Source organism: Mastigoproctus giganteus, chromosome 2 (genome assembly GCF_048544385.1).
Source record: "Mastigoproctus giganteus isolate SK-2022 chromosome 2, ASM4854438v1, whole genome shotgun sequence".
Classification (NCBI taxonomy): domain Eukaryota; kingdom Metazoa; phylum Arthropoda; class Arachnida; order Uropygi; family Thelyphonidae; genus Mastigoproctus; species Mastigoproctus giganteus.
The window spans coordinates 147,975,526-147,987,696 of NC_143576.1; the positions used below are offsets into that span (position 1 = coordinate 147,975,526).

Here is a 12,171-nt window from a genome sequence, read left to right on the forward strand (position 1 = left end):
TGTCGACTGGCTTCACTTCCTTGGTTTTTATGTGTTTCTTAACTAATAGCATAACCCCTCCCCCCTTCCTATCCTGTCTATCCTTTCTGTAGACGTTGTACTCCCCAAATTGCAGTTCTGCATCCCTTATATCTGTGTGACACCACGTCTCTGATATCCCAACAATATCTGCCTTTGATGTTTTGAGCAATACCTCAGATTCATCAAATTTATTTACTAAACTCCTAGCATTGGTGTACACGCAAGTATACCTGCACCTGTTTCTATTCTTAGCTACCCTAACACAACCCATGTGTTTACTTGTACCGCAATGGCTCCCATCAGTCTCTGAAATACCATGCATCTTGTTTTTCAGGCTTCTGCTCATTCTAATAGAAGCAGTGCAAGAATCTCTTTCACCTCTGCCAGTGGCTACTGTCAATCTATTGGTCTTTGTCTCCCCCCAAGCTAGCAGTTTTCCGACCCACCTAACACTGCCTCGATAGCATCAGCAAATATTCTTGCACCCTTTCTATTTAAGTGTATCCCATCCCTGTAGAAGCAATCTCTCCTGTTAACAAGTACAGTCCAGGCTGAAAAAAATTCTACCCCTACATTCCAAATAGTAACTTTTTTTACAACATACATGTTACAATTGTCATATTTATCAGCCCATCTTTGCACATGGCATTTCTTCCCTGCTGTTGTGAATATTCTGGTACTTATCAATACATTTCTTTTCATAAAACTACTTATTTTAGAATTATTAATAGCCTCTATAATCAATTTCACCCAATTTTTCATTAGAATCCATGGCCTGATTTCCTGTAATTTTTGATAAGCATTCAAAAACTGAAGAAAAGGGTATTTGATAATTTCATTGGCAAAATGGAGAACACTGTACTTTAGTAGCCATTGTTTTTCATGTAAATCAAGTAGCATCATTAATGTTTTGTGACTGTTGCCACCCCATACTCTATCTTTTCTTGTGAATGATAAAAAAATAAAAAATCTCATAACTATACGACATAAGATTTTCATCCACTAGAAAATTGACCAGAATTTTGGTCAATTCTGGTCAATTTTTCTTTTTGCTTTAGGAACTATGCCATTACAATGTAAGCTGTTGTATACTGCAGTCATGAGCAAGTCATTGTGAAGCAACCACATGCTTTGGTTTATGTCTGCTAGAAACACAGATGGAACCACAGCTGCCCTTTAAAAGCATCATATCACATAATGTGGGACATCTCAAAGACATATTTGAAAGCAATGCTAAAAACATATTTTTTTTATAATAATGTATGCTTTAATGCGTGAAGATGTTACCACCAAGAGATCTACAAACACAAGAGCTTCGTGGGAAGGCCTTGTAAACTCTCAGGGAAACACTAACCTGTGGGGTTTAGTTTATAAATTGGTTAACAATAAATTATCTCCTGGTGAGGTTTTTACATCAATATGCCCTGATGATGGTTCTGAGTTGATAAATAAAATATTGGATGTCATCATACATCAAGATGATGGCTTAATCGTTAATATAGAACAGTCTACTCTTATAGAGGAAAACTTGAATTATTCTGGCCCCTCTACTGAACTGCCTTTTTCTGAGGATGAGGTGGATTGTGCTATTATGAGCTTGAAATCTGGGAAGTGTCCTGGATTTGACAGACTGGAAGTGGAAATCCTTAAAAGAGCTTGGAGAATTATACCTGATGTATTAATCTTTCTCTTTAACTCCTGTCTACGGGCTGGTCTTTTCCCAAAGGTTTGGAAGATAGCCACTTTGAAAATTCTCATTAAAGGTCCTCAAAAACTGGCTAATGATCCTCTCTCCTACAGGCCAATGGGAAAAGCCTTTGAAAAACTCATTGCCAGAAGACTTATTGCTGCTTATTCATCTAGAGGGCTTTCTTCTCCTTGTCTGTATGAGTTTGTGAAGGGACGTGGAACCGAAGATGCCAAACATAAATTGCTTGAACACTGTGACCAGAAGTCCTCTAAATACCTGCTGGGTCTCTTCGTGGACTTCAAGGGGGGGCCTTTGACACTCTTTGGTGGCAAAGTGTCCTCAAGGGGTTCCAAGAGGCCCAGGTTTTTATGCCCTTATTTTGTACCTTCAGGAGTTACTTTTCTGACCATTTCATCAAAGTAAGTTGTGGCTTAAATGAGACCTCGAGAGTTGTTACCAGAGGCTGCCCACAAGGGTCATTCTTGGGCGACCTGTATTGGAACATCGTTTTTGATAAGTGGCTGAGTAAAAATTTTCTCTAATGTTCGAATGGTAGCGTATGCCGACGACCTAACTATCTTAATCAGCGGAAATTCTAGAAAACAACCGGAGGACACTGCAAACTCGGTATTAGTGGAATTATCCAACTGGACCTAACTCATAAACTTCAAATTTCGTCTGCCAAAATGTTCCAGATGCTTCCAAAAGGAAGGATGGCTCCTAATCATCCATCTGCAATCAAATATAATGGAAAGGTAATACACTATAGTTCTACGGTTAAATATTTGGGCATACTACTGGATGACCATCGAAGTTTCCTACCACGTGTGAAGTATGTCAAAGATAAATGTAAGGTTCTGATGGTAAAACTAAGGCAGATTACGAAACGAGATTGGGGAATTAAAGGACATACGTGTGTCTCTACTATAACTGCATCTTCTTGGCAATTATTTCCTATGGTGCTGGAGCTTGGGGGTTTCACGCTAACAAAGTCGGGATTATTAATCAACTGCAACAGGCTCAAAGATCTGCTCTTCTTTTGATGTCACAGGCTTGTAAAACTACATCCAGTGCTGCCTTACAGGTCCTACTTGGCAAACTCCCAATTCAGTACGAGATACAATATGGATACCTTCTTTTTCATTTGAGAAGGAATATCCCTCTATCCTTTGGTGGTGTTCAGTTAAACCTATAGAAAAGTTTAAATAGTGAAAAGAAGAGACTGCATACTCATTTTGTCTCCTTGTGGCAACAGGACTGGTCTTCTTCGATCGGCTCTGTAACGAGAGAATTTTTTACTGAGGTGAAAGAGTTTCTCAAAAAAGGATCTGCTCTGGATGTCACCAAGTCTGTATGGAATGTTTCTTCTAACAGAACATGGTAATTTAAATAAGTTGTTTAAATTTGGTCTCTCTGACACTCCCCTTTGTCTTTGTGGAGCTGTTGAATCTGCTGACCATGTACTCATTGATTATCCATCTTATTGTGATCTTGGGACTAAACTGGAGTCAGTCAGTTCCAAACTTTTCCCCAGCTGTGAAAAGGGCCTTGGTGCAAATGGAAAATGTTTTTATCATCTTAAACTCTTTTGCTGGCAGAGCTTTCAAAAGAAGAGAGTTTCTGTGTCAATCAGTGTCTCTTTAATTTAATGAGAACTTCACAGTTATACTGAACTCTGATAACACAAGTTGTTCCTAACATGCATCTTAACGATATACTTGACTGCTTGTGTTTCTCTGCTTAGAATCTAGTAGATAGCATCTTTTGTCCTGTTTATGCTGTGCACTTTGATCCGCTATGCACTTTTGCTCTCAGTGGAACAGATTGTTGTTATTATAGAAAAGATGTGCTTGTGAACTTTCACCTTGTTTGGAAGCTACAGGTACATGGCTTATGAACTTTCACCTAGTCTGGAAGTCACAAGAAAGTCTGTTGTATAATTGGTAATTGTTGGAATATTGCAAATATCCTACCATATCTGTTATAAATGATGATATCTGTTATACCATATCTGTTATAAATGTTTTTATAGTGTAAATGTTGTATTGTTGTTGATCGTTTTGGTTTTAACTTACTGCTTGGAAAACTCGTGCTTGTGAATTTTCACCTTGTTGGAAGCTGCCGGAATATAGTGGATTTGTAATTGTTATTGGTCCCTGAGAACTGGACTTAATGTATGGTTGTATTGTTTACTGTATATATTGTTTGATTGGTCTAGCTTATGCCCTGACTGGATTAAGTGTCAGATATGTGTAATCATTAATGTCTGCTTTCTTATGAACTTTCATTCTGGAAGACATAAGTGAGTCTTATTTGCAAACTTTTACTTCTGGAAGTTGCAAGTCGACTGTGAAGATTCAATTTTAAATTCCTGGGTATTAGTTGGAGGTTGATGTAGTTCCTCTGCTGTCACTTAATCCTAAGGTCAATCATTCTTTGGTTTAGTAATTAATGCTGGTAATGTCACTGTTATTATTGCTGTAGCCTTATGCCTTTTGTGTAAGGTTTTAGTGTGGTATATGCATATTTAAACTAATTAATTGAGCTGTATGTGCTTTGATAATGTATGGTTATGTTTAATTAGCTTTGATGATCTGATGTCTAATCACACTGAGAGTGTTGTGATAAAGTTGTTGAGATTTGAGTAATATACTCTATTTTTAACTTCTTGCTCTGCCTTGTGTTCGACTTGAAGATGTATTTAAATATATTTTAGCCATTCTACTAGCCATCCGGCTAGTTAAGTTGTTTACTTAAGATGATCCTTCTTGTATTTTATGAGTGTTAACCTATTAGAAATAGTATATAGAACTACAGATATTATTGATTGTTCTGTAGATAATTTTGTGTAGTTACATAGTTAATCTGCTATCTCCACATGATGTTAAACTGCAGCTAATGGGGGGAAACCTGGGGTCCGCCAATCAACAAATGAATAAAATGAAAAAAATAATGTATGCTCTTGCTACTGAATAGGTTACACATAAAAAAAAAAAAAAAAAAAACACAGTATATAGAGGGTGTTTTAATTAAAAGACACTGATCTATTTTGCTCATTTTTAGATTTAAACCATTAGTCATGTGGACTTTTTTGTCATATTTGAGCTAAAATTATTGAATTTGATGTTAAAATTAGACATTATTGTTTAGATTTTAAGATTTCTAAATTTAAAATCTGCTTAATCAAATGGTTTTATTTTATTTTTTTTCTCAGAGGGAAAGTTGTCTCCTGTCCTTGGTTTTTAAAAACATCATCAGTGTACTTCTGAAATGAATGCAATCAGCTTTTATCTAAAGAAAAAATAAATAAATAATAATAATACAATGGTTGTAGCATGGAGAGGTTCAGAACTGAAACTGTATAATTGGTACAACTAAATACACTTACTGAGGAGAAAACATCCCATATAACCATTATGTTTCTTGGTTTTTTCCCCCTTCAAATAAAATCGGCTTATGTTCATTTAGATGTACACCAATGATATTTTCAGACTAATCTGATGATTGGAACAATTATCCTGTTGAGAAAAATGCAATTGTTTAAGCAAAATTTAAATTTAGATATATTTAAATACTTAGTGTTATCATTTTGATTTTGCTGGGGCATTTGCACATTGTTGCTGTAGGGCATTGCTGCTTTTAATGTGTAAATGCTGCTGTATGTGGGGCATTTACAGCAGGATGTCCAAATGCTAATGTCCAAATTATTCTTTATCCTAAAGCTGAAATTATTATTCTAAATACAGTATATATGCTCAGACCATTTATGTAAACTTAGTTTGCTTTTAACATGACATATTGTTAGTTTCATGGAGTATTTTCCCCCCCTTTAAAATGTTTGTTATCTTAAAATTATACGAGGACCATTCAATAAAGAATGATCATAATTTTTTTTTCAAGACATACCTTTATTAGTCATCCATATTTTGATGGCCCTTTTCAAAGTAGTCCCCATTTAATGAAATGCACTATGCATTTACTTAAACATTTCTGCTATTCTTCAAACACAGGGTAGAAGCATTTTTTGACATGCATTTGGGAACTGACTCCGATGTCATTACAACTTCCTCTGATGAGTGTAAATGTTTTCCTTGCTGCTCCTTTAACTTTCGAAACGAAAAAAAATCGCAGGGTGCAAGGCCATGGCTGTAGGGCAGATGAGAAACGCATTTAACATTAATGCTTGTTAAGTACTTAATCAGCATTCACATATTGGTAGCCAATATGTGGATGCTGATTGTGGTTGTTTGTGATGAATATGATCCTGAAAAGTGTGCAGTAGAGACCTGTAGAAAGGTCCTGTATAGGTCGTATGACATGGCACAACATGCTCGTAAACCATTCCTTGAATGTCAAAAAAAGAGATGACCATAACGTTTCCTGCAGAAGTCACAAATTTGGCTTTTTTCGGTGTTGGCAATGACATAGACTTCCAAATAGAGCTTTGTTGCTTACTCTCTGGGTCGAAATGATGAAGCCATGTCTCATCCACCATTATGTTTTGACAGAATCTCACCATCTCTTCAGTAACTATCTGTTGCAGCTTCTGACAAATCTCCATGCAAACTTGCTGTTGTTCAGGTGTAAGTAGTCTTGGAACCCACCATGCACAAACAAGTATCACATGCAAATGGTCATGGAAAATGCCGTGCATGCTTCCTACAGATATTCTCAACATCTCTGCCAGCTGTGTTACTGTTATACAACAATCTTCTCTCACAATAGCTTCAGAACCACAGATTTTTGTGAAAGAATCACATCCATCTTTAAACATTCTAAACCATCTGTCAGCTGTGCTATATAGAAGAGTAATATTTACCATAAGCCTCTTAAAATTTCATACACTTCAGCTGATGTTTTCTTGAGATGACACATCTGTGCAGTTGCTATGTGATGCACCTTGGTTTGGTCTTAAATTCTGCAAATTAGCTAGAAATAGTAAGCAGTATAGTTGTTCATGAAAAATTATGATCATTCTTTATTGAAAAGCCCTCATATATTATCATGTATGAGGGCTTTTCAATATGTTATTTTCTTAATCTTAACAGCTAATAAATACCAATTTGTTCAGATATTTTTTCTAGAAGTTACTCAAAATAGTGAAAAAGGTTAAGTTATGCTTAAAGATAAGCTGAAGGGATTGGAGCTCATCTCCCATTTCTCTATGTATTGTTAGCCCGACATCCATCAATTAGTAACTGTTCAGTTTGCCAAGAAAAGCAATTACCAATACTTCAAATCTAACACAGTTAACAATCTTGATATTTTTAAACTACTAAATATTTATACAAATATATATAATATAAAAAAAGAAAAGAATATTGTATTTTTAATAATAATAATAATGGACTAAAAGTGAGAAAAATTAAATGTTGAGAGTCCTGAAAGAGTAACATTTAATTATTGGCTCTATGTACCTGATATTTCAATCATTTCTAAATAATTTCAAATTTATCTAGAAAAAAAAATTTCTAAATACACATCAAGAAATTTTAAATGTAAGTTAACTTACCAACTACTATGGATAAATGAGTTTGCTTTTTCTTCAGAAAATAATGAAATAACTGGCCCACAACTGAAAGAGATAAATCCTTAAAACTTTTTGTTGGTCCATGAAACAGTTCTGCAATATATAATCTTTCATTCAACTGAGCAATAGGTAAAATGTCTTCATCAAACTTCTGGAACGATGCAATGACTATATCTTAAAAAAAAAAAAAAAAAGTAGTAATGTTTTTAAAGTGAGTGCAGTGTTTACATATAGACAACAATAACAACAAAATATTTTATAATTGTGACATTCATGTGTAATACAGCAGAAAAAAATTGTCCTGGCCTTTATCGCTAATACACCAATAAAATTGTAAACTTGAACAGTGAAAAACAGTTCAATTTATTTTACATATATATTTTATATGTTGGCATTTAATTTCTGAAATATTTTAATGTGTTAAATGAAAGATAAAAGTAACCTATTAAACAACTAAATAGTTAATGGTGCAGCTCTAGCTGTAGAAAAGGAGAGAGGGAAGGAGGAGAACATTCTTTTTTTATTACAATCCGTATTTAAAATCATAGTATCTATTTTGAGAGAATTCCTGCCCTACTAATAAATATTAATTCTAATGAACTGGAATTATGGTAAAACAGTTGTTATGAAGAAATTTAAGTGGACTAGTCACAGAATCCATAAAACATCAAATTCAGATAATTATTGCTATCTATAAGTTTATCTGTCAGCAGAGGCACCTGCATTTGGATAGGATTTGCTGTATCAATAAACAAACCACACAGTTAGTTATTGGTAATATGATGTAAGGAAGCAAAGCTTATATCAAAATAACCCTCCCCAGAAAAAAACATCATTTGCACATTCCTTCCAATTTGTCTAAACTGTCCTTTGGAATTGCTTTTTCTTCAGAAAATAATGAAATAACTGGCCCACAACTGAAAGAGATAAATCCTTAAAACTTTTTGTTGGTCCATGAAACAGTTCTGCAATATATAATCTTTCCTTCAACTGCCACTAACATTATGTTATGAAAAAAAATTAATTCACACTACCTAACTCCACAAACTAGGCAAAATTTTATTCCAACAACTGAACTGAAGAAGTGTACAGATACCATCAGCATTTAGTTTACTTAACACTTTTAAAGACATGCTTCATCAGGTCACCATAGAGATGCCTAGTTTCCAGACTTCAATTTACAGAACCCCAATCTTTCTTGGTAGGGATATCCTTTTGTACTCCCAACTAACCTTGTTGCTCTTCTTTGAACCCTTTCCAGCAGATAATATTTTATAAAATGAGATTTCCAAACCTGTGCACAGTATTCCAGAAATAGCCTAACCATGGCCTTATACAATGGGATGATTACACCTCTTTGTGAATTTGTTACTCTCTTTGAGCATTTTAATCAAGTTTTCATATTAGAAATCGAAATTTTAATTCTGCACCTAACTTCCAAAATTCTTTCCCTAGACAGAATTGAAATTTCGATTTTTATACATTTTAATTTTATTTGCTTTTTCATCAAAAAAAAAAAAAAAAATGTTTATTTTGAAAAGCACACAGGGATATCATCATTCTTCTCGTTTTTGGTGATTCCCTTCTACTTCTGACTCTTTGGTTTTTTTCTCTCACTCTCTTTCTCTCTCGGGGTAATTGAGTTTTTTTTGGCTGTTGCAGCATAAGCTTCAGGCTTCCTTGCACCACATGGCTAATAATAATAAGAGTTTGCTCGGGAAGCAATGACCCTCTCACCTGCTGCCACTGGATCTCTTATGCGTGTGAACGTATATAACAACTCTTTCTGTATTTAAAAAAAAAAAAAAAAAAAAACACTCGTACTAATACAGTACCATCGTTTTAACAACTGTTTTGATGGCGTTATCAACTCTAGTATGACTGAACCAGTGGCATGAAAACATTTTTGGCCACGACCCCAAAATTAGCTGACACATTTTGTTAAACTTCGAATTCAGTTACCATATCTGTGCATGATAATCGGAGGGCAGAGGAACAACATGCGAGCGTTTATTTATTTATTAAAATGTTAAGCATATGCGACTATAAACTTTACTATTATATGTTAATCGCTCCGTGTCAAATTAGAAACGGGGTGGAAAGTGATATCGGCATCGAAATTCTTTTCAGCCAGAATACACCCACATCTTCAGCATTCTCAACTGAAATAGTTAGAACGTACAAGCAACATATATAAAATACAAACCATGGATATCTTCTCTTGATATTTCTTGTTCTGAAATAAAAAGTTTCAAAATCTCCTCCAGAATTTCCGTGTAGGAAAGTAACGACCACTGTTTCAACGTATGTAATGATAAAAACGGTACATTCTCTGGTACTGCCAACCCACCATCTAACATATATCCCCCAAACAAAACTTCTTCAAAAGTTTTTGATTTTATATCGCCTCGTGTACTCTTGTATCTCATATTACACAATCACTTCAAGCTTTAATGCCAATTAGAAAATCACTTGCGAGTTCTACTGCCACTTTCAGTTGGTAATCACGAAGTACTGTACGTAATAAACTGAGAAGTCTCAAAGTTCAATAATTGAAAAATTTAATTGAAGTAATCGGAAAATCAGCCAACAGTCAGTTCACGATAAAATGAAACTATGTTAGTGGGACTAGTGAGTTCGCCAAGGCAAATAACTAACCCTTAAAGCGTTTTAGTATAAAGTATCTGTAAATTCGTATATTCTGAAATAGGTTAGTCAAAGGATACAGATTTACTAATCTGCGGCCAAAGGATACCCCAGTTTTTCGTTAGGGGTCAAAGCTGCAGTGACCGATTTTGAGGGATGAAAATCGAGACAAAAAACGAACTCTAAAGAAGTGAAATCGGGCATTTACGGAAGCCATCTATAAATGCCAGGGTAATGTAATTTTTGCTGCCGTGGATTTTCTAGAACTTCCTAATATACGCATAATATTTTGAATTTCATAAACCCCAGGGGCTCACATCTGGTGAATATGGGCTTGGGACATCCAGGGATCTGAGCTGGATATCATCATTCTTCTCTTTCTTGGTGATTCCCTTCTGATTCTCTCTCTCTCTCTCTCTCTCTCTCTCTCTCTCTCTCTCTCTCAGGCTAATTCAGAATTTTTTTTTTTTTTTTTTAGCTAGTGCAGCATAAGCCTTAGGCTTCCTTGCACCATATTACTTGCACCGTTTACTAATAATAATATTTTTGGTTCAACTAAAACTATCAATCAGCTAACTGTAATAATACACTAATGTGCAAAACTTAAGGACCAACACTATTTCTAAAGGTTACAACCACTAAATCTTTACATAATGTACTCTTTACTGATGAAAGTAGATTCAGTCTCAGCAGCGATTCTGGACGTCAGCTTATCTGACGAGAGAGTGGCACACGGTATCACCCCGCAAACATCACTGAAAGGGATCGATATGGCGGTCGAGGTGTTCTCGTTAGAGGAGAGGCGTTATCTTGGATGGACGTACACAACTCCAGATACTGGAAGGCGGTACTGTAACCAGTGCACGCTACTGTACTGAGGTGATTTTTCCCCATGTGCGTCTGTTCTGAGGTGCCATTGGCCCTGAATTCGTGTTTATGGATGATAACGTCACACCCCATCGCACTGCAGCTGTTGATATGCTGTTGATATTTTGGAAAGTGAGGATATTGTTCGTATGGATTGGCCTGACCGTTTGCTTCGATCTAAATCCCCTCGAACACATATGGGATGCTCTGTGGAGACGCCTAGCGGCACGTTCACACCCACCAGAAAATGTTCACCAGCTGAAGATGGCATTGACAGAAGAATGGACGATGTTACCGCAAGAACTTATCAACAACATTGTTCTGTATGAACACGCGGTGCAAAACCTGCATCGACATTAGGGGTGACTATATCTCCTACTGAGGACCAGTTCTTCCCTTTGTTCCATCTTTGGCAGTGATGTATCTGTATCATGGCAGCCAGTGCTATTTTTGAGTAAAGTCCATCTGTTTTTGTTTCCGTTGGCGTGTCGGTGTTGTTTCCTTCATCATTTCTGCACCTCATGAGGTTTCTTTGGTATGCTTTGCCATATCCAGGCCACGCCTATGAGAAGCTACAGGTGAAAACCTGACTGGTCCTTAAATTTTGCACACCAATGTATAAAAATCCTAACCCAATTATCATATTTATAAAATAGTACGATTATCTTATTATTATTATTGAACTTTATATTATTTATCCCTAATTGGAGGAGGTTCCACCTCGTGACAGGATTGCTACCAAGTACACAGGGTTGTTGTTGTTGTTATGTCTGGTGTTACTGTTGGTCGAGGAACTCTCTGACTATCCTACAGGTGTTCAGGATTGCGCCTTTCTGGAGTTCCTTGTAGGTGTTCGCTGGAAGACCTATTGCTGTTAGGCATGACACCGGTATGGTGGTTGACACGATGATGGGGATGGTCGTTACTTGTTGCATACACTACATCTCATTGATCTCCTGCCTTAGGTTGGTGTACTTTCTGATTTTTCTCCATGGGTTTTCTGCAGGTTGCCAGTGTTTTTGGGTACCGCTATGTCAATCAGATAGAAGATAGCCTTTTCCTCCTTGTCCACAAGGGTTATGTCCGGTTTGTTGTGCAGGATTGTCTTATCCGTTATTATGGCGCGGTCCCAATACAGCTTAGGGGTTGGGGTCTCTAGTACTGCCTGAGGTTCGTACTTTTAGTACGGTACACTTTCATTGATCAACTGGTATTTCCTTACTAGCTTCTGATGTATTATCCTGGATACCTGGTCGTGTCTACGAGTGTACTCAGTCTGGGTGATCATCTTGCACCCCGCGGTGATGTGCTGCATCGTTTCTGAGGCCAGGTGACATCGTCGACATGTGTCATCGGACACTCCAGGCTCCTTGGTGATGTATTTTCTATAGTTTCTGGTGTTGATACCTGGTCCCAC

General features: G+C 36.3%; 1 protein-coding gene across 1 annotated transcript; it reads right to left on the reverse strand.

The window, feature by feature from the left end:
• Nucleotides 1-2,772: 2,772 nt before the first annotated feature.
• LOC150089649 (threonine synthase-like 2) lies at nucleotides 2,773-9,677 on the reverse strand. The gene is made up of 3 exons (XM_090390063.1): nucleotides 9,448-9,677; nucleotides 7,224-7,415; nucleotides 2,773-2,900 (listed from the first exon to the last, which is right to left on the reverse strand). The coding sequence occupies exons 1-3, from the start codon at nucleotides 9,668-9,670 to the stop codon at nucleotides 2,773-2,775; spliced, it is 543 nt and encodes a 180-aa protein (XP_090246189.1). The 5' UTR covers nucleotides 9,671-9,677.
• Between the last annotated feature and the right edge of the window lie 2,494 nt (nucleotides 9,678-12,171).

What these genes read in the sequence shown, in the direction of transcription:
- LOC150089649 (XM_090390063.1), bottom strand. Translation starts at nt 9,670, where the DNA reads ATGAGATACAAGAGTACACGAGGCGATATAAAATCAAAAACTTTTGAA. An exon ending in ATCAAGAGAAGATATCCATG is followed by an intron (nt 7,416 to 9,447) that starts GTTTGTATTTTA and finishes TTTTTTTTTAAG; the next exon opens with ATATAGTCATTGCATCGTTC. An exon ending in TCATTTATCCATAGTAGTTG is followed by an intron (nt 2,901 to 7,223) that starts GTAAGTTAACTT and finishes ACTTTTCTATAG; the next exon opens with GTTTAACTGAACACCACCAA.